The sequence below is a fragment of the Amblyraja radiata genome, chromosome 4 (genome assembly GCF_010909765.2).
Source record: "Amblyraja radiata isolate CabotCenter1 chromosome 4, sAmbRad1.1.pri, whole genome shotgun sequence".
NCBI classification, from domain to species: Eukaryota; Metazoa; Chordata; class Chondrichthyes; order Rajiformes; family Rajidae; genus Amblyraja; species Amblyraja radiata.
Window position 1 is genome coordinate 20,458,574 of NC_045959.1, and position 27,644 is coordinate 20,486,217.

At 41.2% G+C, this 27,644-nt stretch overlaps 1 protein-coding gene and 1 long non-coding RNA gene across 4 annotated transcripts in view; one reads left to right on the forward strand and one right to left on the reverse strand.

Annotated features, from left to right (window-relative positions):
- Positions 1-1,512: 1,512 nt before the first annotated feature.
- Positions 1,513-20,029, forward strand: LOC116971881. Its single transcript, XR_004411650.1, has 3 exons — positions 1,513-1,523; positions 3,127-3,128; positions 19,916-20,029. It is a non-coding gene; the product is annotated as an uncharacterized LOC116971881 (long non-coding RNA).
- Positions 15,686-27,644, reverse strand: part of atp9b (ATPase phospholipid transporting 9B (putative)) — a 341,291-nt gene continuing 329,332 nt past the window's right edge. For 2 of the 3 annotated variants that reach the window (XM_033019057.1, XM_033019056.1), the window contains 5 exons: positions 25,873-25,937; positions 25,639-25,747; positions 21,933-21,990; positions 20,281-20,484; positions 15,686-17,745 (listed from right to left, as the gene is read on the reverse strand). In XM_033019057.1, the coding sequence (XP_032874948.1) occupies positions 17,609-17,745; positions 20,281-20,484; positions 21,933-21,990; positions 25,639-25,747; positions 25,873-25,937 (573 nt within the window). In that variant the 3' untranslated portion in view covers positions 15,686-17,608. Of the gene's footprint in view, positions 17,746-20,280; positions 20,485-21,932; positions 21,991-25,631; positions 25,748-25,872; positions 25,938-27,644 lie in introns of those variants that run through there. The other variant, XM_033019058.1, reaches the window with a different exon arrangement.

The window sequence follows — 27,644 nt, forward strand, 5'->3', positions numbered from 1 at the left end:
GGCCATTCGGTCCTTCGAGCCTGCACCGCCATTCAATATGATCATGGCTGATCATCCAACTCAGTATCCTGTACCTGCCTTCTCTCCATACCCCCTGATCCCTTTAGCCACAACGGCCATATCTAACTCCCTCTTAAATATAGCCAATGAACTGGCCTCAACTACCTTCTGTGGCAGAGAATTCCAGAGATTCACCACTCTCTGTGTGAAAAATGTTTTTCTCATCTTGGTCCTAAAAGATTTCCCCCTTATCCTTAAACTGTGACCCCTTGTTCTGGACTTCCCCAACATCGGGAACAATCTTCCTGCATCTAGCCAGTCCAACCACTTAAGAATTTTGTAAGTTTCTATAAGATCCCCCCTCAATCTTCTAAATTCTAGCGAGTACAAGCCAAGTCTATCCAGTCTTTCTTCATATGAAAGTCCTGACATCTCAGGAATCAGTCTGGTGAACCTTCTCTGTACTCCCTCTATGGCAAGAATGTCTTTCCTCAGATTAGGAGACCAAAACTGTATGCAATACTCCAGGTGTGGTCTCACCAAGACCCTGTACAACTGCAGTAGAACCTCCCTGCTCCTATACTCAAATCCTTATATAAGATGTTGATGAAGCCACATTTAGTATTGTGTTCAGTTCTGGGCAACATGTTATAGGAAAGATTTTGTCAAGTTGGAAAGGGTACATAAAAGATTTACGAGGATGTTGCTTGGGCTGGAGGGTCTGAGCTACAGGGAGAGGTAGAGCAGGCTGGAACTCTATACCTTGGAGCGCAGAAGGATGAAGGATAATCTGATCGATGTACAAAATCATGAGAGGGATAGAACCCACAGGACAAAAGTTTGAAGTGAAGTGAGAAAGATTTAATAGGAATCTGCGGGATAATTTTTTCACACAAAGTGTGGTGGGTGTATCGAACGAGCTTGAAACGTTCAAGAAACAATTGGTCAGGAACAAGGAGGGATTCGGGTCAAACGCAGGCAGATGGGACTAGTGTGGGTGGGACATGTTGGTCGGTGTGTGCACGTTGGGCCGAAGGGCCTGTTTCCACGCTGTGTGACTCTATAATGTCATACATTAGATGTGCAAGTAGACCGGGTGACATGTGTTTCCTTCACCGTTTAATTATCTCAGAATCAGCGTTCAACTCCTCTTCTCTAATTTCATCATGGGTTTGCTTGCAAGAAAACGTGCTCACTCAAAAGAAGACAGTCGCTACAAATTCTCCTGGAGCAAACTCTGACAAAGAGGATGGTCAACAGCGTCCTCGCGCGTTCAACCCCTATAAAGACTTGCTCAGGAAAATAAATCGCTGTGTAGTTTCGGCAGCATCTGGGCCTTTACACACCGACCCCGACCCCCAGACACACACACACACACACACACACACACACACACACACATAAATACATGCACACACCTTCCTCAGTCATTCATTAATTTTCAGTTTCAATTCATCTTTTTTTCCCCTTTAAACAATTCTGCACATTGACAGATGCAATCTAATTTGTAAAACTACACTAAAGTTGTATCGAAATTGTAAATGTTGCTGCTGAGTTGTAGATAACAGGCATAAATGCCAATATTAATAAATATTTTTACCGATTGTGGGTGTGGATGAAACATCTATTACATTATGTTAGCTTTTAAAACGATAAACAAAAATACTGCACATCTCCTAAAATGCATCGCCTTCTGTGTCCCGCTGGGAAGTCTCTGCTGTTGTTTCACGCGGTTTCTTCCACGGCTTCCCTTCCTCTCACAGAGGAGTAACTGAGGAGAGGAGAGGGCTTTATTCCACAATGAGGATGGGGGGTGACAGGACGCAGGCTGCTGGGAGGGTGGGCCTGCTTCACTCTCTGTCCCACTTGGACCAGGGAGTGGGGACACGGCCCAAGGACTGGCCATCACCCCAGATGCAGAACTATATCACGGGGCAACATTTTCCTGCTCTCTGCCAACGCGGAACCTGACCCACTCTGCACTCTCCCACCCTCAGATACCGCTACATGTTGCTATTTCTCCCTCCCTGTCCATTCTGGAGTTGACCGAGGGTCATTCAGTGTGGGAGGGAACGAGAGAGGGACTCGCTGTGTGGGAGTGTGTCAGTGAGTGAGGGAAGCGGGGAGTGTGGGAGAGGGAGAGTGTCAGCGTGTGTGAGAGTGTGGGAGAGAGTGTGCAGGAGTGGAGGAGACTGCACGTCTCCGAAAATGCATCGCCTTCTGTGTCCCGTTGACATGTATGAGGTGGAGGGAGAATGTCAGCACGTGTAGATGATGGAGAGGGCGTGTCAGCGTGTGAGGGAGAAGGAAAGAGTGTGTCGGTGTGTGTCAGGGAGGGGGAGAGAGTGTGTGTGTGTGTGTCATTGTATAAAGGAGCGGGAGATAACGTGTCTGCAAGGGGAAGAATAGAATGCATCATAGTGTGACGGAGGAAGTGAGTAGGTGTGGGAGTAGAGTGTGTGTGTCAGTGTGTGTGTCAGTGTGTGTGTCAGTGTGTGTGTCAGTGTGTGTGTGTCAGTGTGTGTGTCAGTGTGCGAGGGAAATAGAGAGGAAGAGTGTGTCGTTGTGTGTGTGTGAGAGAGAGGGGAAGAGAGAGAGGAAGAGAGAGAGGAAGCGGTCGAGAGTGCGGTGGAGGGAGCGTGTTGATGTGTGAGTGTGTGCGTGTGTACGTGAAGGAGTTCTGTTTGGGTCACTGATGATTTATGCCAATGTTTCGCAAATCCCCAAATTGCAGAGCCCACAATTTCTGCAATATTTGTGGGTTGATTCGGGCATGATTAATAATCTATGTCTGGGACTGTGTGGCCTTTTGGTTTACCTCTCTACGGTGTGCATTGCACATTGTGGTAGGGAAAAATTGGGAATGTTTTCATCGAGATATAAAATCTCATTGTTGAGCAGAGAACATCCAACCAGGTCAAAATTATGCCATTTGGTTAATCCCACCTCAGAGGTATCGTACCCAAAGCTTATCTGATTATGTAGTTTTGGAAGGGGAAAGAGCCGAGGGTGGGCAGGGAGGTCGGGTAGAGGGGAAGAGGGAAATAATGGAGACAAGCAGGAGAGAGAGGGAAGGGGAATCAAGCAACAAAAATGAAAAGGGGCTGCAACATTGTGAAAGCTTAGCAGTTATAACAGTGATCTAAAACACTCTGAAAGCACTTCCGTGTGTTAAAAGGATAGCAGAGACGTAAAGCTACCAGAGCTACTGCCTCAGAACTCCAAGGACTCGGGTGGGGTTTGAACATTCGCCCTGTGACCACATAGATTTGCTCCCGGTGCTCGGATACCTCCCATATACGCTTGTGCAGATGGATGGATGGCCGAAGGATTAGAATGTGAAAGGGCAGGGGTGAGGGGAAAGTGAATGCGGGGGAAGGGATTGATGCGATTGTTCTGAGAGCCAGCAGGGATATAACGGACGAATGCCTTCCTTCCACGTTGTTAGGAAATGAAGCATTTACAGGGCCTCTGATATGAGGATTGTTGAGCCCGACTTTGCCCAGGGTTGGCTTTATGGGATTCTAGACACACTCGCCCATGGTTGCTGACTCTACAGTGACCTTGTTTTCCTGGGGCTGCCAAGGGAAGCATCTCCTGAGTAACTGGAAACACTTTAATATGGCACTGATATGGGGAAGCAGCTCACGGAAGAATGAATAGTACTTGGAACGTACTGTCAGATGGAATAATGCAGGCAAATGATCTGGAAACAATCCAGAAGCATTTTGGCTTTGTGAAAATTGGCTGCAGTGTTCCCTTTGTAAGGAAAGTGATGACACTTCAAAAGTACTTTATTGGATGTAATCCCAATCTTACACAGTAAAAAGTCTTCAATTTTAAGGTTACAGGACGGCGTCTAGAGCGTGGCGATTCTTGTGTTGCTCAGTGTGGTCTACATATACTCCAATGGTTTATTTATTATCACGTGTACCAAGGTACAGTGAGTGAAATGCCTTTTTGCATACAGATCAGCAAGACCATAGCACCTCCATCCGAGTCTTCCAGCAAACCATTGTCCCTCTCCTTGCACGGCCCTCCCCAGCACTTGTTCCCCAGGTGGGAGCCTCCGGCAGACGGCCTTGAAGGCGTGGAATGTCACAGACCCCTCCGTTAACTGAACGTTTTGTCCAGCATACGCTGCCGTTGCCCTTCACCCTCCTCTCCGAATGCTGGTCTTCAGGGGCCTGGATCCCGTCTCCGGGTGGGTTCCTGGTTCCGCAGGGGGGCTCGCTAGGTCAGCCACTAGATGGGCCACAGCTCGTCAGGATTCCTTTCGCCACACGCAGCTCCCTTGGTGTGCGTGTGCCTAATGTTGAGCAGGATTGTCACTGGACGTATGTAAAACAGAATGTTACTGTACTTGGGTACACATGACAATATATAACCATTGAACAATTTTTCAAGGAACTTCCTAAACTATTTACATTTCCCCTGGTGCACTTCATGACTTTCAGAGATTCCAAATTACAAAATGCATTTTGTGTGAACACCACAAATACTACTTCAAATCTCATTCAACCCATTAAGTCTGCTCTGCCATTCAGTCATGGCTGATCTATGCTTCCCTGTTAACCCCATTCTCCTGCCTTCTCTTCTCTGACCAGGTATATTCCAATAAGATTTGAACTTGCTTTAAAAGCTCATACCCAAGAAGAATACAATGTCAAGCCTCAATGACTCCTGGCCAGTGGCATTCAGTTTGGTAGTGAGGAAGTGCTTTGAGAGGTTGGTCATGGTGCATAGCAATTCATGTCTTAGTAAGGACCTGGGCCCTCAATTTGCCTACTGCTACAACAGATCAACAGCAGATGTGATCTCACTGGCTCTCTTCTCTGCACTGGATCACTTAGACAATAAAACAACATACCTTCAGAAAGATGAGGAAGAATTTATTTAATCAGAGGGTGGTCAATCTGTGGAACTCATTGGCACAAATGGCTGTGGAGGCCAAGTCAATGGTATTTTTAAAGCTGACATTGTCAGGTTCTTGATTTGTAAGAGTTAAAGGATTATGGGGAGAAGGCAGGACAATGGGGTTGAAGGGGAAAGATGGATCTGCCATGATTGAATAGCAGGGTAGACTCAATGGGCCATGTGGTCTTATCACACTCTCAGCTGTGTCTCCGCTCATCCCTATGCAATTGGGTCATTAACTTAACTCAATAGCAGACCCAAATCAGTACAAATTGGCAGCAACACTTCTTCTTCTTGCGTATGGCGTGCACAGCCTAAAGTTGTAGGACAACTTGTTCTATTTGATCTTATTCGATGGTGCACGCCAGGTTGATTGCATTCGTTGAACCTGGGCGGACCACGTGAAGGTTGTAATCTCCCATCCTGCAACAACACTTGATGACCATGAATACAGGAACTCCAAGGCTTTGTACTCAGTCTCCTGTTCTATTCTCTTTATATACATGACTGCATAGCAACACACAGCTCCTGACCAATTTCCAGCCATGTCTGAAGAGCTTTCCTGGATCTAGCACATTGATGCCATCTAAAAGAAAGTTCAATTCCTCTACTACCTTAGAAGATTGAGAAGATTCGGTATATCGATGAATACTCTTTCAAACTTCTACAGGTGTACGGTAGAGAACACCTATGAACAAAGGAGGCTGCACAAGGTGGTGCAAATGCCTCACCTAAAGTGCTCATAAGATCACCTATTCAGCTGAAATTGACCCGATACTATAACCCTCCACAGATAAGGCTGTTCTGCTGAGCATTTCCAGTTCTGTTTGTTTTTTATTTAATATTCTCAGCATCAGCAGTTTTCTGCGACCTTCTTGCAGAAGTTGAGAACTCAGAATCCGAGCCACAGCATTCATTGCAAAGTTTGGAAACACTCCCTCACACCGTAGGGCTGAGAATTATGATGCGCTCTCCCTTAAAAAGTAGATGCTTTTTCAATCAACTTCAACCCAAGAATGATAGATTGTTAGAGAAGGGTATAAAAAGGTTAGAACAGGGCAGAATACAAATCACTCTGATATCACTGTACAATGAAATAGATTTAGAGTGAAAGGAGATTAGCTGTTACACTCCAGTTCCTTAATAAAGATATCTCTGGGATAAATAGTGGCATTTCTTATGGGAAACATTGGGGCTTGCCTTCACTAGAAATTTGTTCGTAAACCCTAAACGATCAGAATCTAAGATTTTTTGTACAGGCTTGATCCAAAATCAGTAACTATAAGTCCATAAGTCATAGGAGCAGAATTAGGACATTCAGCCCATCAAGTACACTCTGCCATTCAATCATGGTTGATCTATCTCTCCCTCTTAATCTCATTCTCCTGCCTTCCCTCCACAGCCCTTGACACCCTTACTAATCAAGAATCTGTCAACCTCCACCTGAAAATGACTCAATGACTTGGCCTCCACAGCTCTCTGTGGCAATGAATTCCACAGATTCGCCATCCTGACTAAAATTCCTCCTCATTTTGCTTTCTATAGATATGTCTATAGAATTGTGTGTAGATTGGTGGAGCCATTAGTTGTGACTCATCTCCCTGCTACCTTCAGGTAGAAGGTACAGGAGCCTGAAGACTGCAACAACCAGGTTCAGGAATAGCTACTTCCCCTCAGCCATCAGGCTATTAAACCTGGCTCGGACAAAACTCTGATTATTAGCAACCACTTTCTGTTATTTGCACTACCAGTTTATTTATTCATGTGTGTATATATTTATATCATGGTATATGGACATATTTATCTGTTTTGTAGTAAATGCCTACTATTTTCTGTGTGCTTAAGCAAAGCAAGAATTTCATTGTCCTATACAGGGACACATGACAATAAACTCACTTGAACACTTGAACTTGATCTTTCAAGAATCACTAGAATCAGCAATGATCTCAGATGAATGGAAAATTGCGAATGTTACTGCACTTTTCAAGAAGGGAACAACATAAAAATGGGGAGACTATAGGCTGGTTAGCCTGACTTCTTGGTTGGTAAGATTTTAGAGTCCATTATAAAGGATGAGGTTTCTGAGTTCTTAGAAGCATGTGATAAAATAGGCCTAAGTCAGCATGGTTTTGTGAAGGGGAGATCTTGCCTGACAAACCTGTTGGTATTCTCTGACAAAGCAAATAGACAGACAAAAGAGTCAGTAGATGGTCTTTACCTGGATCTTCAGAAGGCCTTTGATAAGGTGCCACATGTGAGGCTGCTAAAGATGATGAGAACCTATGGTATTAAAGAGAAGATACTAGCATGGAGAGACGGTTGGCTAAATGGCAGAAGACAAAGAATGGGAATAAAAGGCTTTTTCTGGTTGGCTGCCATTGACTTCGCAGGGGTCGGTGCTGGGGCTGCTATTCTTCATATTGTTTATCAATGATTTGGATGAGGGAATTGATGGCTTTGTGGCTAGGTTTGCGGATGATACAAAGACCTGCATTGGGACTCTGCAGAAGTACTTGGATGGGTTGGGAGAGTGGGCAAAGAAGTGCTAGATGGAATGCAGCATAACCAAGTGTCCAGTTTATGCATTTTGGTTGTACAAATAAAGCCATTGACTATTTTCTAAATGAGGAGAGAATTCAGAAATTGAAGAAACAGAATAAAAGGACATATCTACAGAAAGCAAGATTGTGTGTAGATTGATGATAAAAAAATAATTTAATACATTTTAGAATAAGGCTGTAACGTAACAAAATGTGGAAAAAGTGAAGGGGTCTGAATGCTTTCTGAATGCACTGTATTTCATCTTTTCTCCCCGTATTGCCCTTTTAGTTACCTTCTGTTGGTTTTTAAGTTTCCCAATCCTCTAGCTTCCCACTAATCTTTGCAATATTATACGCCTTCCCTTTTATTATTTGACTTCCCTTTGTCAGCCACAGTCACCTAATTCACCCCCGAGAACCTTTTTTCCTCTTTGGTCTGAAAAGATCCTGCATCTTCCAAATTATTCCTAGAAACTCCTGCCATTGTTGCTCCACCGTCGTTCCTGCTCGGGTTCCTTTCCAATCTACTTTATCCAGCTCCTCCCACATGCTTCTCCAGTCACCTTTCCTCAACCATATAGGAAATGAATGTCTGCATTTTAAGCTTCACTTCATGTAGGTAATGTTGGATGGAGTTAACAATGGAACTGAGGTGCAATTTCTGACTATGCATTTCCCCAATGAAACAAGTAATTCAGTAAGACAGGTAGCAGGCAATATGCCTGGAAATGAAGCAAAATGAACCTGGATAGTGACCCATAGAATGGGGCATGCAACTTAGTCATTTATGGGAATACTTTGGCTCTTTTCATCTAACAATGACCACAATACAAAGTCTATTGTTCTCAGAATGTCTATATATTGCAAGATAAAGTTCAATTGAAGAAGTGGTCAGCTGAAATAATTTAAATGTTTTTCTACAACACTGGCCTGTATGGGAAAGAGATATGGTTTACTTCTAAATTGAATATTTTACATTTCAACTACCCCAGTGTCAATATTAATACCCTGCAATCAGTTTGAGTCTGGATAGCTATGAAGTGGTGTCTCTTTTACAACGTTAAACTATCTCCATTTTTCACAATAGTCATTTAATGGAATGTTGAATCCAGAGCCAATTTAAGGGAATATTCCTGCTATACATGATGGTCTCATGTGTGGAACTTGGCAGAAATCCTGGAGAAATTACATGTGGTTATTTATGGAACCTTTCTGCCAGAATGCAATGGAAAATTTGGAAACCTCTTCAGGACTGTCTCCGTGGTTATAGATTAAGAATCTGGGAACCTTGGGTGAACTGAGCTGGAATAACCAAAATCCAACTGGCAGCAAATCCTTCCTGTGGAAATTAATCTCATCGATTTAGGTTAAGCTTGAGGCAATGTCCTGTTAGTGAAAGACCAGAGACTAATATACTGCATCACTTAGACTCTTCCTACCAGTTTAAACATTGTTGATGCTGTTTATTGGTTTTGAGTACAAGATTATTGCTGCAAATACTTGTTATTTGAGATGAAATGTGAATTCATTTCACCTTCTACATAGTCCAGATATGTATGGAAATTGGCAACTGGTTGGAAAGTAGCTACCTCGACTTTACAGGATAGAAACATAGAAAATAGGTGCTGATCATCCAACTCAGTATCCTGTATCCTGTACCTGCCTTCTCTCCATACCCCCTGATCCCCTTAGCCACAAGGACCACATCTAACTCCCTCTTAAATATAGCCAATGAACCGGCCTTAACTACCTTCTGTGGCAGAGAATTCCAGAGATTCACCACTCTCTGTGTGAAAAATGTTTTTCTCATCTCGGTCCTAAAAGATTTCCCCCTTATCCTTAAACTGTGACCATTTGATCGGGACTTCCCCAACATCGGGAACAATCTTCCTGCATCTAGCCTGTCCAACACCTTAAGAATCTTGTAAGTTTCTATAAGATCCCCCCTCAATCTTCTAAATTCTAGCGAGTACAAGCCGAGTCTATCCAGTCTTTCTTCATATGAAACATAGACATAGAAACATAGAAATTAGGTGCAGGAGTAGGCCATTCGGCCCTTCGAGCCTGCACCGCCATTCAATATGATCATGGCTGATCATCCAACTCAGTATCCCGTACCTGCCTTCTCTCAAGTTCAAGTTCAAGTGAGTTTATTGTCATGTGTCCCTGTATAGGACAATGAAATTCTTGCTTTGCTTAAGCACACAGAAAATAGTAGGCATTTACTACAAAACAGATAAATGTGTCCATATATCATGATATAAATATATACACACATGAATAAATAAACTGGTAGTGCAAATAACAGAAAGTGGTTGCTAATAATCAGAGTTTTGTCCGAGCCAGGTTTAATAGCCTGACGGCTGAGGGGAAGTAGCTATTCCTGAACCTGGTTGTTGCAGTCTTCAGGCTCCTGTACCTTCTACCTGAAGGTAGCAGGGAGATGAGTGTGTGGCCAGGATGGTGAGGGTCCTTGATGATACTGCCAGCCTTTTTGAGGCAGCGACTGCGATAAATCCCCTCGATGGAATATTTCTCTTGCACCTTGATATTTGTCTCCATACCCTCTGATCCCCTTAGCCACTAGGGCCACATCTAACTCCCTCCTAAATATAGCCAATGAACTGGCCTCGACTACCCTCTGTGGCGGGAGTTCCAGAGATTCACCACTCTCTGTGTGAAAAAAGTTCTTCTCATCTCGGTTTTAAAGGATTTCCCCCTTATCCTTAAGCTGTGACCCCTTGCCCTGGACTTCCCCAACACCGGGAGCAATCTTCCTGCATCTAGCCTGTCCAACCCCTTAAGAATTTTGTAAGTTTCTATAAGATCCCCTCTCAATCTCCTAAATTCTAGAGAGTATAAACCAAGTCTATCCAGTCTTTCTTCATAAGACAGTCCTGACATCCCAGGAATCAGTCTGGTGAACCTTCTCTGCACTCCCTCTATGGCAATAATGTCCTTCCTCAGATTAGGAGACCAAAACTGTACGCAATACTCCAGGTGTGGTCTCACCAAGACCCTGTACAACTGCATTAGAACCTCCCTGCTCCTATACTCAAATCCATTTAAAGGTCATAGTTAAATCATGGAAACAGGCCCTTCAGCCGATATTGTCTATGGTGACCAAGATGCCCATCAATGCCCACCTTTGACCCATACTCCTCTAAACTGTTCCTATAATAAACCTGTCCAAATATCAAGGTGCAAGAGAAATATGCTAATCACATCACAAAAGTTAACAGAGCAAATTAAAAAAAATCAGCTGCCATTAAGTCTCCAATAATGACAATATGGCATTGGGTTGATAAATACCTTCAGAAACATGTATTTCAAAGTCTTGTAGTGTAATTTGCTAATTATTCTCTATTAAGTAAGTTTATTGGCCAAGTATTCACATACAAGGAATTTGCCTTGGTGCTCCACCCACAAGTAACACCATGACATACAGTGACAGTTACGAATGCCTCAGGAAACACTGAACATTAATAATAATAAAACATTAATGATGAAACACCATTGATCAAGCATGTGAACCAACAAAATACCAGATCAAAGGGAGGCTACAGATTTTTGGCTGTTGAGTAGAGCAACTACTCGTGGATAAAAAGTTTTTTAATGTCATTAGCAAGCACTCTCATTCATGGAGTTATACATCATTACGAGAGCATCAATGTAGTTTTAATATTTTTGTCACAGTTTATGTAGTTAACTGCAAGTAAGCTTTCAAGTTTATTTAAACATAACTTCTACCTCTTTGAGCTATAAACTTACAATAAATTATCATTAGGTGCAATTTTTCTCCCTCCACTGACACTGATCTGTTGGGCATTTATACACTTTTGACTTGCAGTTTATATCGAAGTCTCGTGATGAGACTACGTGAAGAACCCGCCAGCCCGCATGCGCGTCAATACGTCGACGCATGGCGCGAGATTTGATTGGGGATGAACGTCAGTGTCCCCAGCGGTAAGGGTTTAAAAGCTGAGAAGGTAAGTACAGGGGAAAAGAACAAATTCCAACGTTGGAATAGCTTTTTCAGGATGGAAAAACCTAAAACAAAGGGGAAACGGGCTGCTGAAAAATCAGCGGCAGAAGACCGCGGCAGTGGGAAAAGCCGACGGCCTTCTGTTTCTATCTCGGAGACGCTGGGAGCCGCTGTCTGCACAGCAACCTCCGTTTCAGCTCCAAGAGGGAGCATCTTGGCAACCACGAGTTCGGGCAAGGCCAAAGCAAAATCAGGAAGAAATGTCCAATCGGACGAGTCTGGGCAGGAAGACACTGTCCCAACACCCATGGAGGATGTTATTTGCCGGCTCTCTAAATTAGAGGAGCTAATTGAGAAAATGATGGAACGAAATGTGCTCCGTACCCAGGAGGCACTTACAGGCTGCTCCAGACAGATGCCTGTAGCAACACCTGGCTCAGGGTTGCAGTATGTCTCCCACTCAGATGAGGGAAGTGTCAGAGATTATTACATGGGTGACTCCGACTACGGGGATGTCAATAAGGAATTTGAATCCCAGGAATTAATGGATGATATACGACAGTTGCATCATAAGAAAGAGCTGCCTGCTCTTGTCACAAAATGTGTTATCCCCTCGGGGACAGGAGAGCCAGTGGAGGAGGAACTGGCTAGGAGCATCTATTTAACCTCATCAATTAAAGGAGGAGATTATGTTGGATGCGGCTGGAAAATATGCCTATTCTGTCCTCTGCTTGAATTCATGTGCAATAGCGCCATCTGTTGGACCTTTATTGTGAAATGGCCGTTGCACACAGGAAGTAGGAAGTTACCTGTCTTTTTGCTTGTCTGCCATGCTTTAACATCAGAAGCAATCCTTTCCAATCCTAGCTTGTTACGTTTAAGAAAGCAATGGCTGTAAAGTTCATTTTGTTTACTTTAGGCTTAGAATGCTATATTGGAGAGTATTTATGACGGATGATGTTTAACTCCATAGCATTTGTGAATGTTCAGTTTGCTAGGAGGCAGCCATGTTGTAGCACATTTAACATACAGTGAATAGGACTTGCAGTGGCATTAGCTGGATTAAAGTATATTGTTTATTGTATATTTGCCCTATGTTTCACTGTGGTAAAAGTAATGCTGTGGTTGTTATGGGAGATTTTAACATGGAAAATCAGGTTGGTACTGAACCCCAAGAAAGGGACTTTGTAGACTGCCTTCGTGATGGATTCTTAGAACACCTTGTATTGGAGCCTACCAGGGAGAAGGCAATTCTGGATTTACTGTTGTGTAATGAACCAGAATTGATAAGGACCTCGAGGTTAATGAGCCATTAGGAGGCTTTGTGGCCATAACATGGTCAAGTTTAATCTACAATTGGAGAGGGAGAAGGGTAGATTGGGGGTCTCAGTGTTGCAGTTGAATAAAGGGGACTATGGGGCCATGAGGGAGGAGCTGGCCAAAGTTGACTGGAAAGATACACTAGCAGGGATGACAATGGAACAAAAATGGCAGGTGTTTCTAAGAATAATACAGAAGGTGGCCTCCTGTGCTGCATCTTGGTGGAACCAGTCTGTTGCTGAAGGTACTCCTCAGATTGATCGGTGTGTCATGGAGAGTGTGGGCTGTATTGTACAAGCTGCTCCAGTTTGAGGAGCATCCTCTCCTCCAAGACCATCTCCAGTGAATCTAACTCCACCTCCAGACGGAGCCAGCCTTCCTGATGAGCTTGTTAATTCTGTTGCCTTCGCCCTGCTACCCCAGCATACAACAGCAAAGAAGATGGCACTGGTTGGTAGAATATCTGCAGCATCTTACTGCAGACGTTGAAAGAGTGGAGCCTCCTCAGAAAGTACACACGGCTCTGTCCTTTCTTATACAGTGCCTCAGCATTCATGGACCAGTCCAGTTTACTGTCCAGGTAAACTCCAAGGTTCTTGTACACCTTGGAAAACTGCACATCCACACGCTTGAAGGTGAAGGTGATTCCTAATGAAACAAAATAAAACTTCAGGCACTGGGTGGTTGGCATCTGGTAATGTACCGGCATTGGTATGAGTGCATTCAGATTCAAGTGCACCATTCAAAAATCACCTACATAAGTTATGTTATGGGGTTATGTTGTGTCGTGGACTTCTGTGTTTGTGCTTTTTTTAAATAAGTTTTATTTATTTATTATTTATTTTTATGTTACTTGACTGTAAGGAAAGTCCATTTTGTTGTCTCTTATGAGATAATGACAATAAATTGAATACAATACAATACTTCTTGAAAGGAAATTATTTCTATTAAATTGAAATTAAATGAAGAGGGCAGAACAGTGGGACTAACACGATTCTTCCAGTATTAAACCTGCACAGCCTGTCAGGTAGAACATCCTCCTTCCAGGATGTGACCATTCCGCAACATCGCCAAACTCAGACCCTCTCTCACACCGCCTGCTGCTGAAAGACTCATCCATGCCTTCATCTCCTCCCGACTGGACTATTGCAACTCACTTCTCCTTGGCATCAGCTCCACCTACATCAACCGACTCCAACTGGTCCAGAACGCAGCCGCCCGACTCATCACCCACACCAAATCCTGGCATCACATCACTCCAGTCCTCAAAAAACTTCACTGGCTTCCCATCTCCCACCTACAAAATCCTGGTCCTCACCTACAAAGCCCTCCACTATCTGGCCCCCCCCATATCTCACTGACCTCCTCTCCCCCTACCAACCCTCACGGTCCCTCAGATCCACATCAGCCGGTCTCCTCTCCATCCACAAGTCCAACCTCCGGAGTTTTGGGGACAGAGTCTTCTCCAGGGCAGCTCCCAGGCTCTGGAACTCCCTCCCCCAACTGATCCGCAATTCCGTGTCCCTCACCATCTTCCAGTCCCGCCTCAAGACCCATCTCTTCACCTCTGCCTATCCTTAGCCCCACGTCCCCGTCCCTTTTCATCTGTGCATTAATTGCCTCATACTGTGTTTTGTATTGAATTCTGTCTTTACTTTGTGTACTAGTCATGTCTCTATTTATTTCATTCCCCTTACATGTTTTTCCTCTACATGCTCAATTTTTGTAAGGTGTCCTTGAGACTCTTGAAAGGCGCCCATAAATAAAATTTATTATTATTCTGTGAATATATTCCATTTTAGGCTTCACTACAATTGCGTTGAAATGCAAGATGGTTACTGAAATATACATCATATACATACCAGATTAATCAAATTGGAAAAAAAAGACGATGTGATTTAGTTGTTCGGGATAATAATCTACTAAAATAAGAATAATTTCTCTTTGCCACGACTATTATTTAAATTTAATGCAATGAATATCTTTGTATCTAACATTTCGTAAGCAATAAATCTATTTAGAAATACAAATTACTCCGTTTCCAAAATATAATTAATGAAACCATGGCCAAATTTAGACAATATTTGACATCTTATTCAGACTTCGTTCAGACTTCGTTCAGACTTCGGTCTGAATGACAATAAAAAGGCTATCTATCTATCTATCTATCTATTATGCAAGAAAGATCAGATTAAAAGTTTTACTCTGCCCGTGGAAAAACTTCTGTTCATTTTAACCTCTAACTGGAGACAGGGAAAAGATAAATTAGAATAATAGTTATTCATTTCAGAAGAATTGGAAATTCCTAGTTCCAAAGCACAAAGTGAAACACCACATTTTTAATTTTAGTATGTCAAAATATTGAACGGTCAAGTAATAAATTTAAGTGAACCCATGTTGATGATTAATTGAATTTATTACATAGAGTGTAGAAACAGGCCCTTCAGCCCAACTTGTCCACTCCGGCCAACATGTCCCAGCTACATTAGTCCCATCTGCCTATGTTTGGTCCATATCCCTCCAAACCTGTCCTATCCATGTACCTGTCCAACTGTTTCTTAAACGTTGGGATAGTCCCAGCCTCAACTACCTCCTCTGGCAGCTTGTTCCATACACCCACCACCCTTTGTGTGAAAAGGTTACCCCTCAGATTCCTAATAAATCTTTTCCCCTTCACCTTAAACCTATGCACTCTGGTCCTCGATTCACCTACTCTGGGCAAAAGACTGTATCTACATGATCTATCCCTCTCATGATGTTATACACCTCTTTAAGATCACCCCTCATCCTCCTGCGTTCCATGGAATAGAGTCCCTGCCTACTCAACCTCTCCCGAAAGCTCAGACCCTCTAGTCCTGGCAACATCCTCATAAAATATCATCATCCTCGTACATCTCAAAAGTTCGAAAAAAGGCCAAGTCTGTGAAAATGTAAATTCATTTTATTGTGCAGAGGGTTCTCCAGTTTGAGTTAACAATACAGTAAAATCTGAATATAGTCACCTTCACCAATAAACTCAAATGATTCCTTAAAATGGTTGAATCCAGATGATGTACAGTGACACTCAATGGCTTAACCACAACAGTAGGTTAATTTAAAAATAATTACATTGGCTGTGTTTGACGGGGGAAGCTAGACCCTGATGCAGGCTCCATTTACTTATATTGCTAAAATGTTCATTTCTATTAACAGTAGTATGAGTACTGAATCCAGATGATTGTTTAATCAAGGTGATCATGAAAGCACATTTCGCTGTTACTCATTTTATACAATTACATCACAGTTGCAGCATAGAATAACAATCGGAATCTTGCACCAGGCATCCATAATTTGAAGGCTATTAACAAAAATACTATACAACTTCCTTTCACTATCGGAGCAGTCTCAAGTACAACCATGGGAAGCTATGGGTACATTTCAGCATAATCACCATAGAACCTAGAATTCAAATAACTGGCAGGAATAGCGTTATAATCCAAGATCTTGCCTAATGATTCCTTTTGGGCATATTACTAGATGCATACATTGATAAATCAGAATGCTGGTTAACAAAATAAATGCAAAAAAACCATTGATTACATAAATTAATTTCCACAAGTCAGAGACAATATATTAATTACTTTGCTTTACTAAACAACATTAGTTGTATTCTTGCATACTTTCTAAATGGAATTTCAAGTGAGCGCAGTAAAATCTAAATCAGTGCTGGACAGGAAATTGCTGGCAAAAACATTGTTGATCCTCTTTGTAAAAATACCACATCTTCTGCTATACCGCTTTATTATATAAATGCTGTAGAAATCAACCCAGGAGTACAATGCCCCAAAATAATTGGAATTATGTCCTTGATATGATTTGAAGGAAAGCTGGATTCTGTGCATTGTTTGCTTTGGACTATGTCTGTTGTATAGCACAAGTCCTCAACGGAACAAAAAAATCTTCCAGACTCAAGTTTATAATGGAATAAATACTGGAGTCTGGCAAAGCAGAAATAAAATTTTAATGTAATTCAATAATGCATGTTTCTAGGCTATTTGTAAAAAAAAAAAGTCCTCTAAAGTAGAATGTCTCACATAAAATTCAGGCTGGAGAATTCCTAAGGTAAGTTTCCAAACACAAGTACGTGGATAATACTGGAGAAGAAATTAAAGGGAGACAGCAAATATGCTATTAACAATGTGGTATGTTGAAAAGCCTGCTGTGCATTTCCCTGTTAGTGCATATTTGCCTCACAAAACACAGCTACAATTCAGAAGCAGGGAAATAGAGACAAGCTAATAGCAAATGCTAAAGTGGAGAGCAATCATAAAGATAGCCAAAACTCCAATAAATATAGTGTGCTAAATTGCTGCTTTACATACAATGGCATCAATATGTGAGCATTTTGTTTATACAACACCATTTGGACTATTTTGCTAACTAGTAACTTCATGAACAATTCTGCATCTAGTCACAGAACTGTTTAGGAGGAACAAATGAAAACTACAATGACAGTCTTCAACAAAAGTACCTCTGAGTGTTCACATAAATTAGCAAGAAAGAAAGGGGGGGAAGGGGAAAGTAAAAAATGAGATATAAAGACAAATTATTTCTGTTTTCTCCCTGACTCCATTAGTAGTATGAAATATTTGACGGCATTCCTTCATTTCGAAAGGTCCTTTGCAGTACCTGTTATTCAGTTTCCTTCAATGCTCCGCACATTGCGTGCTTCATTGCTCTTTTTGGCTGTTTGGTCAATAGACCATTTTCACAAGATTGAAGATTACCTGTGAAGTGTTCATAGGGATGATTAGACCCCATCTACAGCAACAGGAAAAGTGCTATTTATTGAGCAAAAACATCTGCACTATGAGGTAAGTTTGGAGTAACTGGGCGGAGAGAACTTGCGTTTCAAGTACTTGAGAATATAAAGTGGAAGACAACTGACGAGAGTAATTGTTGACACTTTCCACAGGAAGGTCACAGTGGTGATAAAGGCGACATCTGTAAAAGCAGGAAGTTAAGTTCAGTACACTATTAACCATGGGGCTCCATTATCTACTTTTATTGACTAACGAGTACTCAAATTCAATCTAAAAAAGACCAAAAGGTTGACATTTTACAACAATGATTTATTTTACATGAACACCAAATAAAGTGACTATAACAGCGATAGGGCAGTAGTGACTATGTATCTTGCCTGTGGAATTTTTGATCACATAAACTAGTTCTGCGTGATCATTGATCAGGCAAAGCATTCTCCTGAGCATGCACCTGACCCCCGTCACCATCTCACCCCACCCTGACCTGAGGACTGGTCTGCTAATATGTTCCTGGAGGTTTGGAAGGTTTTTATTTTCACTTTTTTCATTAATAGGGAGACCATGATGGTGTGCGCAGTGGTGAAACCCCTCTTGCAGATAAGCCGCCGGTGGGACGAAACATACGTGATTGGCTGAGGAAGCTACTATGGGGGAAAACGGCTGTGATACAGCCAGGAAAACACAAACCCTGCTGTTCCAGAAACTGAAGATGGGCTTAAAAATCTTTATTCCATAATGTTCACAGGGGATCCAGGCTCGATCCCAGGATATTTGTGGGCTATTCACGAGAACTACAAATCCTAGTTCCCCCAACAAAGTGGGAATGATCCATTTGAAAAATATTATTTGCTTTCTAACAAGAAATACAGAACCTAATCAGCAATTGCCCTCAAGATGAGCTGCTGGTTCATTGAACGCCCTTGCGTGTAAATTAATATTTAATAAGCTATCTGAAAAATATAATATGCTGGATGAGAGAGAAATATGAGGTTCTAGCTAAATTATCAGACTTTGTTGCATTGCAGGAAGAGGGGAGCCTAATATGTGGGTGATGGGAACAATGAACCCATTCAGCATCTTGAGTCTATTCCACTGTACAAATGGATCACAACTCTTATTTACTCTTTGGCAGTCTCCAACTTTATTTTGATCACCAAATTAGCTCAACGAAAACTTTCAAGGTAAAACTCCAAAGTTATCTTTAGAAACCTGTATTTGCAAAGTAATGGATTTCACCCGTACTAAAACTTGATGTCCATTAAGATTATTTATTATTCCCCTCATTTTATTTTAACCAATTAACTTTAAATTTATTTACTACTGGTTAGTTCTGTAAATAATATTTCTAAAATTCTTTGGCTGGATTAAATGCCTGTCTTCAGGATAACATTGACCTTCCTAGTCTAGATGGTCATTCAACTTTATAAAATAATTAAGTGGTATTAATAGTGCATCGAGGTGAAAGGGATGGCATTTTTCTGGCCTTGAATTATGCCAGATTTTCACGTTTTCTTATTTAGCTAAATGTTATCTGATTTTTTTCAGTACTTTCTGTGCAATTAAAATTCACAGCAAAGAAGGTTAAAGGCCAAGAGGTGCTACATGGGGTTAGTGTAGATGGTACTTGGTCAGCAGAAATAAGATGGGCGAAAGGGCCAGTTTCTGTGCTGTATGACTCTACAAACTCATTAGTATTAAGTGCACTTTAATTACATAGGAGTGCTGAATAGTATGGATAAAAGTAGATAAAATAAGAGACATTAATTTTGTTCATTTCCACCTCTTCCTTTTACCATGGACCCCTACCTACTACAGCATTTAACTACTTTACAGTACTGGTCTCCAAACATCCAGGCATTGTTGCAGAGCAGTATGTAGAAAAACAATCATATGGGTGACAGGAATGTATAAATAAAATGTATATTAATGTGTCAATCAAGAGCAAGTGATGTGGAATATGGATAATAATGTAAAAAATGTTAGTAGATCTCAGGATATTCAATCTTAATGATATCAGTCTGTGTGGCTGAAATGCATTATTGCGCTAGGTTTAGGGGTCTATTTTCAGTTTCTGAGTTTTACCGTGAAACATTTACAAATGCTGATTGAGTGAAAAATATCAAATAAATAGGAAACATTTATGATAGGTGTAATGATTATCAAACCAAAGAGACACAATTGGAAAATGCAACATTTTTACACAGTCACTGATCCGATCCAAATGATGTAGTTTAAGGGTGATAAATTATTACTTGGGAAGGCTTCCACACTTTCTCTAATGTAAACACCCCGGCTACTAATGGGAAGACACAGCTAAACACCAAAAGGTAAACATGAACAATCCCACTAAGTTATTAAAATGGAAGTCAATTTTTATCATGATACTTAATGTCATACAGTTCGAATCTCTTAGCAGTTAACACAGGAGACAACGTTATGCCCCCTATTAGCCTTGTCAATTCATATTAGGTGCCCAGGGATAAGAGTTGTGGTCCAACTTTACAGAGAGCACAGTTAATGATATACACATTCTGTTCTACAATACAATTTTCATGGTTTAACTGCAAAGTAGCTACAGACGTACAACAGATAGTTATTTTTTGCTATGCAGAAAACAAACATTGGGCTTCATGAGAATAGGTGACAGACATGTGAGTGTGTAAGAATTCTCTACTTTTATTTAACAAATAAACAACCTACCTCCAGAACAACTTACCAAAATACTCATTGAGAAAAGCAAGGGAGGCCACATAGCAGCCAAGACTGAGGAACTCCCCCACAACCATAAGCCAATGCCAGGTTCGAATAGTAAGTGCAACCATCAGTAACTCAGTCAAGATCAGTGCAGTGAAGGAAATTGCGACAACATGTACAAACTCAGACTCAAACAGCACCAATGCTCCATATATTAAAATACCACCTGAAACGGTAAATTAACAGTTAGAAATAGTTTCTCTTTTGCTCAAACTGAGTCAATGCCAAAAAGTGTTAAAGATAAGATTGTTAATGATTTGTATTCAGAACTGCATGAGGATTAAAATGTGTCCAAAAATAAAAATCACAGGATATCAAGGTTATATAGTGTAAGGGCGATTTCAAAGCTGTTATGGCAGGCTCAGGGTGCTCAGGCAGATAAAACAGGTTCGTAAGAATCAAAAAGGGAAAGTGGAACAAATGAAACAATTGTTTAAACGTTTGTTGAATTCACTGGTACTATTATGTGGATTCTATGGCACAGTCAATCACAATAGGTTTGCTCAGAACTAATATGAATGCTTGCTGCACTGATAATGGAGCATGGAAAGAGGCCACAAATTACAAGGCTCTTACACACCTACAAGGTTGGTATCTGTTTGCTTCAGTGTCATCAAGTGCGAATCAAAATAAAACAAAGTCAGTGCAAGGCTATGCAGTGACATAAACAATCAGAGTGATGTGTGGGGCTTTCCATCATGGGGAAATATGAAGATGAATCCGATCCATGGTATGAACGAACAAGTCCATAAATAAGTCCACGGTATCAACGAACAAGTCCATATACAAGTCCTATTGACTGTATGTTAAAAGGAAATGCAGCAATTATAATTTCAAATTGATATTTATAAATTCAATTCCAGAGTTTCATAGGTCATTTTCTTGGAATGTTTTTTAAGGAAAAAATGAGACTAGATTAATTTAGAATTATTAGGAATCTATGACATGTTATAATATGTAAGCTTCTGATACCTGAACATAACATAATTATTGATTTTAATTATTAACTCAAGTGACATTCTTTGATTTCATTGTGTTTATGTTTATTTTAGAAGTGTATCTCACATTTTTACATAGGATCTTTATATTGTTCCAGTTTTCTTACTTTCCCCATTCTAGATAAATGTTCCTCGTTTAGTAGCATGAAACAAACCCTTTCACTCAAAGCAGTGTGATACAAACCGTACTCCTGGATACATAATCAGGTACTTGAGTAGCAAGCTTGCATGTTGTACCTTTTCATTTTAAATGTAACAAATAACTCCTTAACAAAGTCTACACAATATGAATTCATGCTTCCTAAAGGCAATATTAATTTTATTGAAAGCATTTGGTAACAACAAAATTGCTATTGTTATCCAGCAATTAGACCAATCAAGCATCATTAATATGTGTAAGAAGGAACTGCAGATGCTGGTTTAAACTGAAGACACAAAAAGCTGAAGTGACTCAACGGGACAGGCAGCATATCTGGAGAGAAGGAATGCGTGACGTTTCGGATTGAGACCCTTCTTCGAAGAAGCATTATTAACATGTGGCTTTTCAAATATAGAATCAATTTAAACCTCAATTGTCATAATTCTTATATGCAATGTGTAAAGGTTTGTGACCTACCTTGGTATATGCTTATTAGAACCCAAATAAGGAATGTCTTGAAGGATAATGCGCGACCCTAATAGAAGAAAATCAAAGTAAAATAAACAGCTTTGCAAAACGTCTTCTTTACCAGATATAACATTTAGATATAATTGCAATAATGTAAAATGCAACTGCTTTAAGATGCATGCAATAATTCAGAAACTAGATAAGTTACCTAATATAGGGCCACTCCACTGAATATATGAAGTCTACGGAAATCAATCAGTCAAGTCTTACTGGCTCAGTCAGCTGTAAGAGTATCTCCAGAGCAGGGGGACTTTACATTTGGCAACAATTTGAATTTGATCCTACCTTCAAAATATTAAAATGCCTGAAGGGTCTGTCACAAGATCATCAAACAAATTTGACATTCAATCACACATGATGATACATGAACATGAGCAAAAAAGAACTTGGTCACAAGATAGGTTTGGAGGAGAAAACAGAAAGACGTAAAGAGGCATACAATCAAAACATAAGGGCCACATTTGTGATTTTTGGTTTCATTTTCTCAGTTCCTCTGGTAACTATGCTTCCTCTATGCTTCCTCCTTTCCATTGCACTACCACCCTTTTCACCCTTTAACCCTCTTGCCTTCCACCCTGTCACAGTTCTTCTATCTTCCACCCATTACTTTAATAGTGATGGGTGGAATAAATAGAAATCTTCAAATTTCACCGGACCTTTCCCATCCTGATGAAAGGTCACTGACCCGAAATGACCTTTCAGTTGCTCAGTGGGTCAAGCATCTCTGGAGTACATGGAATGGTGAAGTTTCAGGCTTATACGCCACTTCAGGATCATTTTTGCTTCCTTCTTCACTGATGCTGCTGTCAGACTTGTTGAGTAATTCCAGCACAATATAGGATTCCAGTTTCCTGCAACTGCAGCACTTGCTTTTGAAATATCCTGTAAGAACTGGCTGCCAAGTCTCAATTTAAAAGTGACCTGAATGAGTCAGAGGACTGGCAGTACCAGTCAAACCAAGTTACAAAATAACATCACCTTCTGCCATGAGCAAGACAAAGCAGCTCTGAAAGGGATAAAAATAGTAAACACCATTTTATATATGCTTCTAATTGCAGCTATTACATCTCAAGCTATAAAAATGGTTCATACCATAGTCCTCATTAGAAATGTATTGATTTTTTCTCAATTAAAAACCTATCTGCAGTGCACATTTCAAAGCGTGAATGTGAACAGCAAGGCATGCACATACAGACCTAAAATAAGCGTACACAAAATAAGTGAACGGGTTCTAGAAGCCAAATAATTTCAAGGCTAAGATAGTTTTTTCTAACCAGAGTAGAATCATGGCTTATGGGGATCAGTCATAAAATTGGAATTGAGGTCAACAATCAGACCATTCGGTCATACAGTGCGGAAACAGGCCCTTTGGCCCAACTTGCCCATGCCAACCAACATGCCCCATCTACCTGCAGTAGTCCCACCTATGACAGACAGCCCTGCTTGTGACTGCGGACATCCAGACCAGACCATCCCACACATTGTGAATGACTGTCCACTGAGGCTTTTCCCTGGGGCCATTAAAGCCATCCACCCAGTAACTGATGCTGTCCTGGCCTGGATGTCTCTCCTTGATGTACAACTTTAGGCTGTGCATGCCATATGCAAGAAGATGATGGCGGCAACCCGTTCCAAGAGGGCAGCACTATCTGCTAGAGCTTTATATATGAGCAGAGGCCGTTGAAAATGCAAGATTCAAGAGAGTTTCTTGTCATGTGTCCCAGATAGGACAATGAAATTCTTGCTTTGCTTCAGCACAACAGAATATAGTAGGCATGAATAATAGAGAACAGATCAGTGTGTCCATATACCATTATTATATGAATATATACACAGATGAATAAAGAAAGTGAAAATAAACAGATAATGGGCTATGAATGTTCAAAGTTTTGTATGAGTTGAGTTTAATAGCCTGATGGCTGTGGGGAAGTAGCTATTCCTGAACCTGGACATTGCAGTCTTCAGGCTCCTGTATCTTCTACCTGAATGTAGCGGGGAGATGAGTGTGTGGCCAGGATGGATCCTTGATGATGCTGCCAGTCTTTTTGAGGCAGCGACTGCGATAGATCCCTTCGATGGTAGGGAGGTCAGAGCCGATGATGGACTGGGCCGTGTTTACTATTTTTTTACATCTTTTCCGCTCCTGGGCACTCAAGTTGCCAAACCAAGCCACGATGCAACCAGTCAGCATGTTCTCTATTGTGCACCTGCAGAAGTTAGAGAGAGCCCTCCTTGACATACCGACTCTCCGTAATCTTCTCAGGAATTAGATGTGCTGATGTGCTTTCTTTATAATTGCAGCAGTGTTCTCGGACCAGGAGAGATCTTCAGAGATGTGCACGCCCAGGAATTTGAAGCTCTTGACCCTTTCCACCATCGACCCGTTGATATAAACAGGGCTGTGGGTCCGCATCCTCCCCCTTCCAAAGTCCACAATCAGTTCCTTGGTTTTGCTGGTGTTGAGGGCCTGGTTATTGTGCTGGCACCATATGGTCAGTCGGTCGATCTCTCTTCTATACTCTGACTCGTCCCCATCAGTGATACGTCCCACAACAGTGGTGTCGTCAGCGAACTTGATGATGGTGTTCTCACTATGACCGGCTACGCAGTCATGAGTATACAGTGAGTACAGCAGGGGGCTGAGCACGCAGCCTTGAGGTGCTGCCGTGCTGATTGTTATAGAGGCTGACACCTTTCCACCAATTCCAACAGTCTGTGGTCTGTGAATGAGGAAGTCGAGGATCCAATTGCAGAGGGATGCGCAGAGACCCAGTTTCACTTAAATGTAATGTCAAATTTCCGACTCTTCCCGTTTCCTCTTTTCCATTGCTATTACTACATAAATAAGTAGGAGTGATCTTACGCAGACCAAATAGAACAGATCTTCCAGTCGTTATTTCCAGTTAAATTGGTTGTTTATTGAAGTAGTTGTACAAACAAAGAAATGAACGTACCAGGCTTTCCTAATTCTGCATACAGGTTGTAGCTGGCTGTTCTCCCTGGTCTGGTGAAAACTGTATGCTCTCCACCCCTATGCCTGGTCTGCCACTCCCTGTCCACTATACCCATATAGATATACCCCTCTGTGCATCAAATGACCGGCCCCAAGTGTCCAAAATACTAAATTAAATTAAATTTCTTTATTTATATAGCACATTTTTAGTCAACTTGCATTGACCCCAAAGTGCTTCACATAATTACATTCACACACACAGGCAAAGGTGGGTGAAGTGTCTTGCCCAAGGACACAACGACAGTATGCACTCCAAGCGGGATTCGAACCAGCTACCTTCCGGTTGCCAGCCGAACACTTAGCCCATTGTGCCATCTGTCGTCCACACACTACTGCAAGATATATTTGGACACAATAATATAATATGCCAACAGTAGCTAGCTTAAACATAAATGGCTCCGACAACCACATTGCAAATCAATCTGTTGTCATATGCCAATTAAAAATGTAATATTTTTCCCCTATGTGTTCTCTCCACTAGACAATGAATTGGATGACATTTAAAATTGTTTTAATTTTGGTGAAGTTCCAAAACTTCACAGATATCCACTGGGTGGATTTTCAATAGAAATTTACATATCATATTTAAATGTTTTAAAGTGTTCTATACCATGCGCATAAATCTTCAAACTTACTGCACACCTTTGTGAGATCTTTGTAAAGCTCTGGATATAGTATTGCTGTTTCTGGCTTTACATCCTGGTCCAACACCAGAGAGAAAACAGGGAACATCGTATAAATGGTAGCGTACCTAGTAAAAGATAGCATGTCAATAAACTCATGATTTTCTTAAAGTGAGAACTGCAAGATTCTCAAGAATTATAGTCCTGCAAACTAGAAAGTTATACTTTTTTGGAATTATATATTGCCACTTACCCTACCATGAGGAAACCCTGATACAAGGGTACAGATGCAAAATAGAACACTGACGAAAATATAGCCTAAGAGAAGAAAAAGCAAAACCTATTAATAGATCAAGAAAATGCCCAGGGATCACAAAAATGACCAAACTGTTGCCATTTGTTTCAATTACCATGAAATTACTATTCCATTATAGGTACAACATCTAGGTATTCTCTTTCGATATATGTTTGAAAGTATTTTATGACATACAAGTCAGTAAATAGAAGGTAGACAAAAGTGCTGGAAAAACTCAGCGGGTGCGGCAGCATCTATGGAGCCAAGGAAAAAGGCAACGTTTCGGGCCGAAACCCTTCTTCAGACGAAGGGTTTCGGACTGAAATGTTGTCCTTTTCCTTCGCTCCACAGATGATGCCGCACCCGCTGAGTTTCTCCAGCACTTTTGTCTACCTTCGATTTTCCATCGTCTGCAGTTCCTTCTTAAACACTAAGTCAGTAAATAAATGATTTTACATTTATTTAGCACAAAAGCACATGCTCAGTATTGAGGTTTGGAACATCAAAATACTATACTTAAACAGAACCTCGATTAAAAGCAAAGCTGCTGTGGATGAAGGAAATTTTAGTAAATGATAGATGTTTAATTTAAAAGGTGAAGTTTTGGTTATACAGGCAACATCAAATTTATGAAAAAAGCACAACTGAGGAGTACATTTCATCCATCTTCATCGTAGAAATACTGAGCAGGTAACTATCCTCAGTAGTCAGGGGTTAATGTAAGGGATCTCGTTTTTTGGGTACTGTTGACTATGTTTTAGAATGACAATATGGTCAACAGGTGATCTTAAACCAGAATTTTCACCCATTCCTGTGTGGTTGTGCCATGTGCATCATTCTCACAAATTTACACTGAACATGTTGGGTAAGCCTTTGTGAAAATAACACAGGAATGTGACTTGGCTCTTCTTCAAGAGTCAGGGGTATTTTATTGTCATGTATCCCAAAAGAGAACAGTGGAGCTTTTACCTGTAGCAGCACATAGATCAAACTGGGCATAGTAGACTGTTTGGCAGTTTGTATATCTCGGTGCGCATCACAGCATAGTTCAGGATGCACAACAAATCTATAAAAGCTCTCCAAAAAGGAGTTTGATGGAAACAGACCATCTATCTATATATATTATTAAAACTCTCATCTTGCTTGTTTCCATCCATCCATCCATCCGTATGTGATCCAGGAACTACACCAAAACGGTACACAATAGCGCAAAAAATTGCACCACCTTATTCACGATTGTCCTGTGGTGGTTTGTGTCAAGTATCGTTCAGATTGATGTTATCTTTTATAAATTATAAACATTTTTAGATTTAGAAAACCCCAATTTGAGAAAAATGTCTTCCCTGTGCTTACAGCTATGACGTCACAATGGGATTGTAGACTTGCTCGCAACATTGTTACTATCCTAGTACACTGAGTCCTGCTAGCCACAGCAAGTGCAATTGCATTTTTTTTTTAAGTTTAAAGATGAGGAAAGGTGAATAAGGGCGAAATGAGCAGCCCCTGCGCAATTGGGGGCTATGGAGGAGTGCTGGGATATTTTGTTGGGGAAACGGGTTGCGTTGGGGAAACGGGTGAGTGGTGGAATATTACCTTGGGGAATGGGTTGCGTTGGGGGACCAGGCCTCCCATGGGGGCTATGGGTGAGTGGTGGAATATTGCCTTGGGGAACGGGTTGCGTTGGGGGACCAGGCCTCCCATGAGGGCTATGGGTGAGTGGTGGAATATTG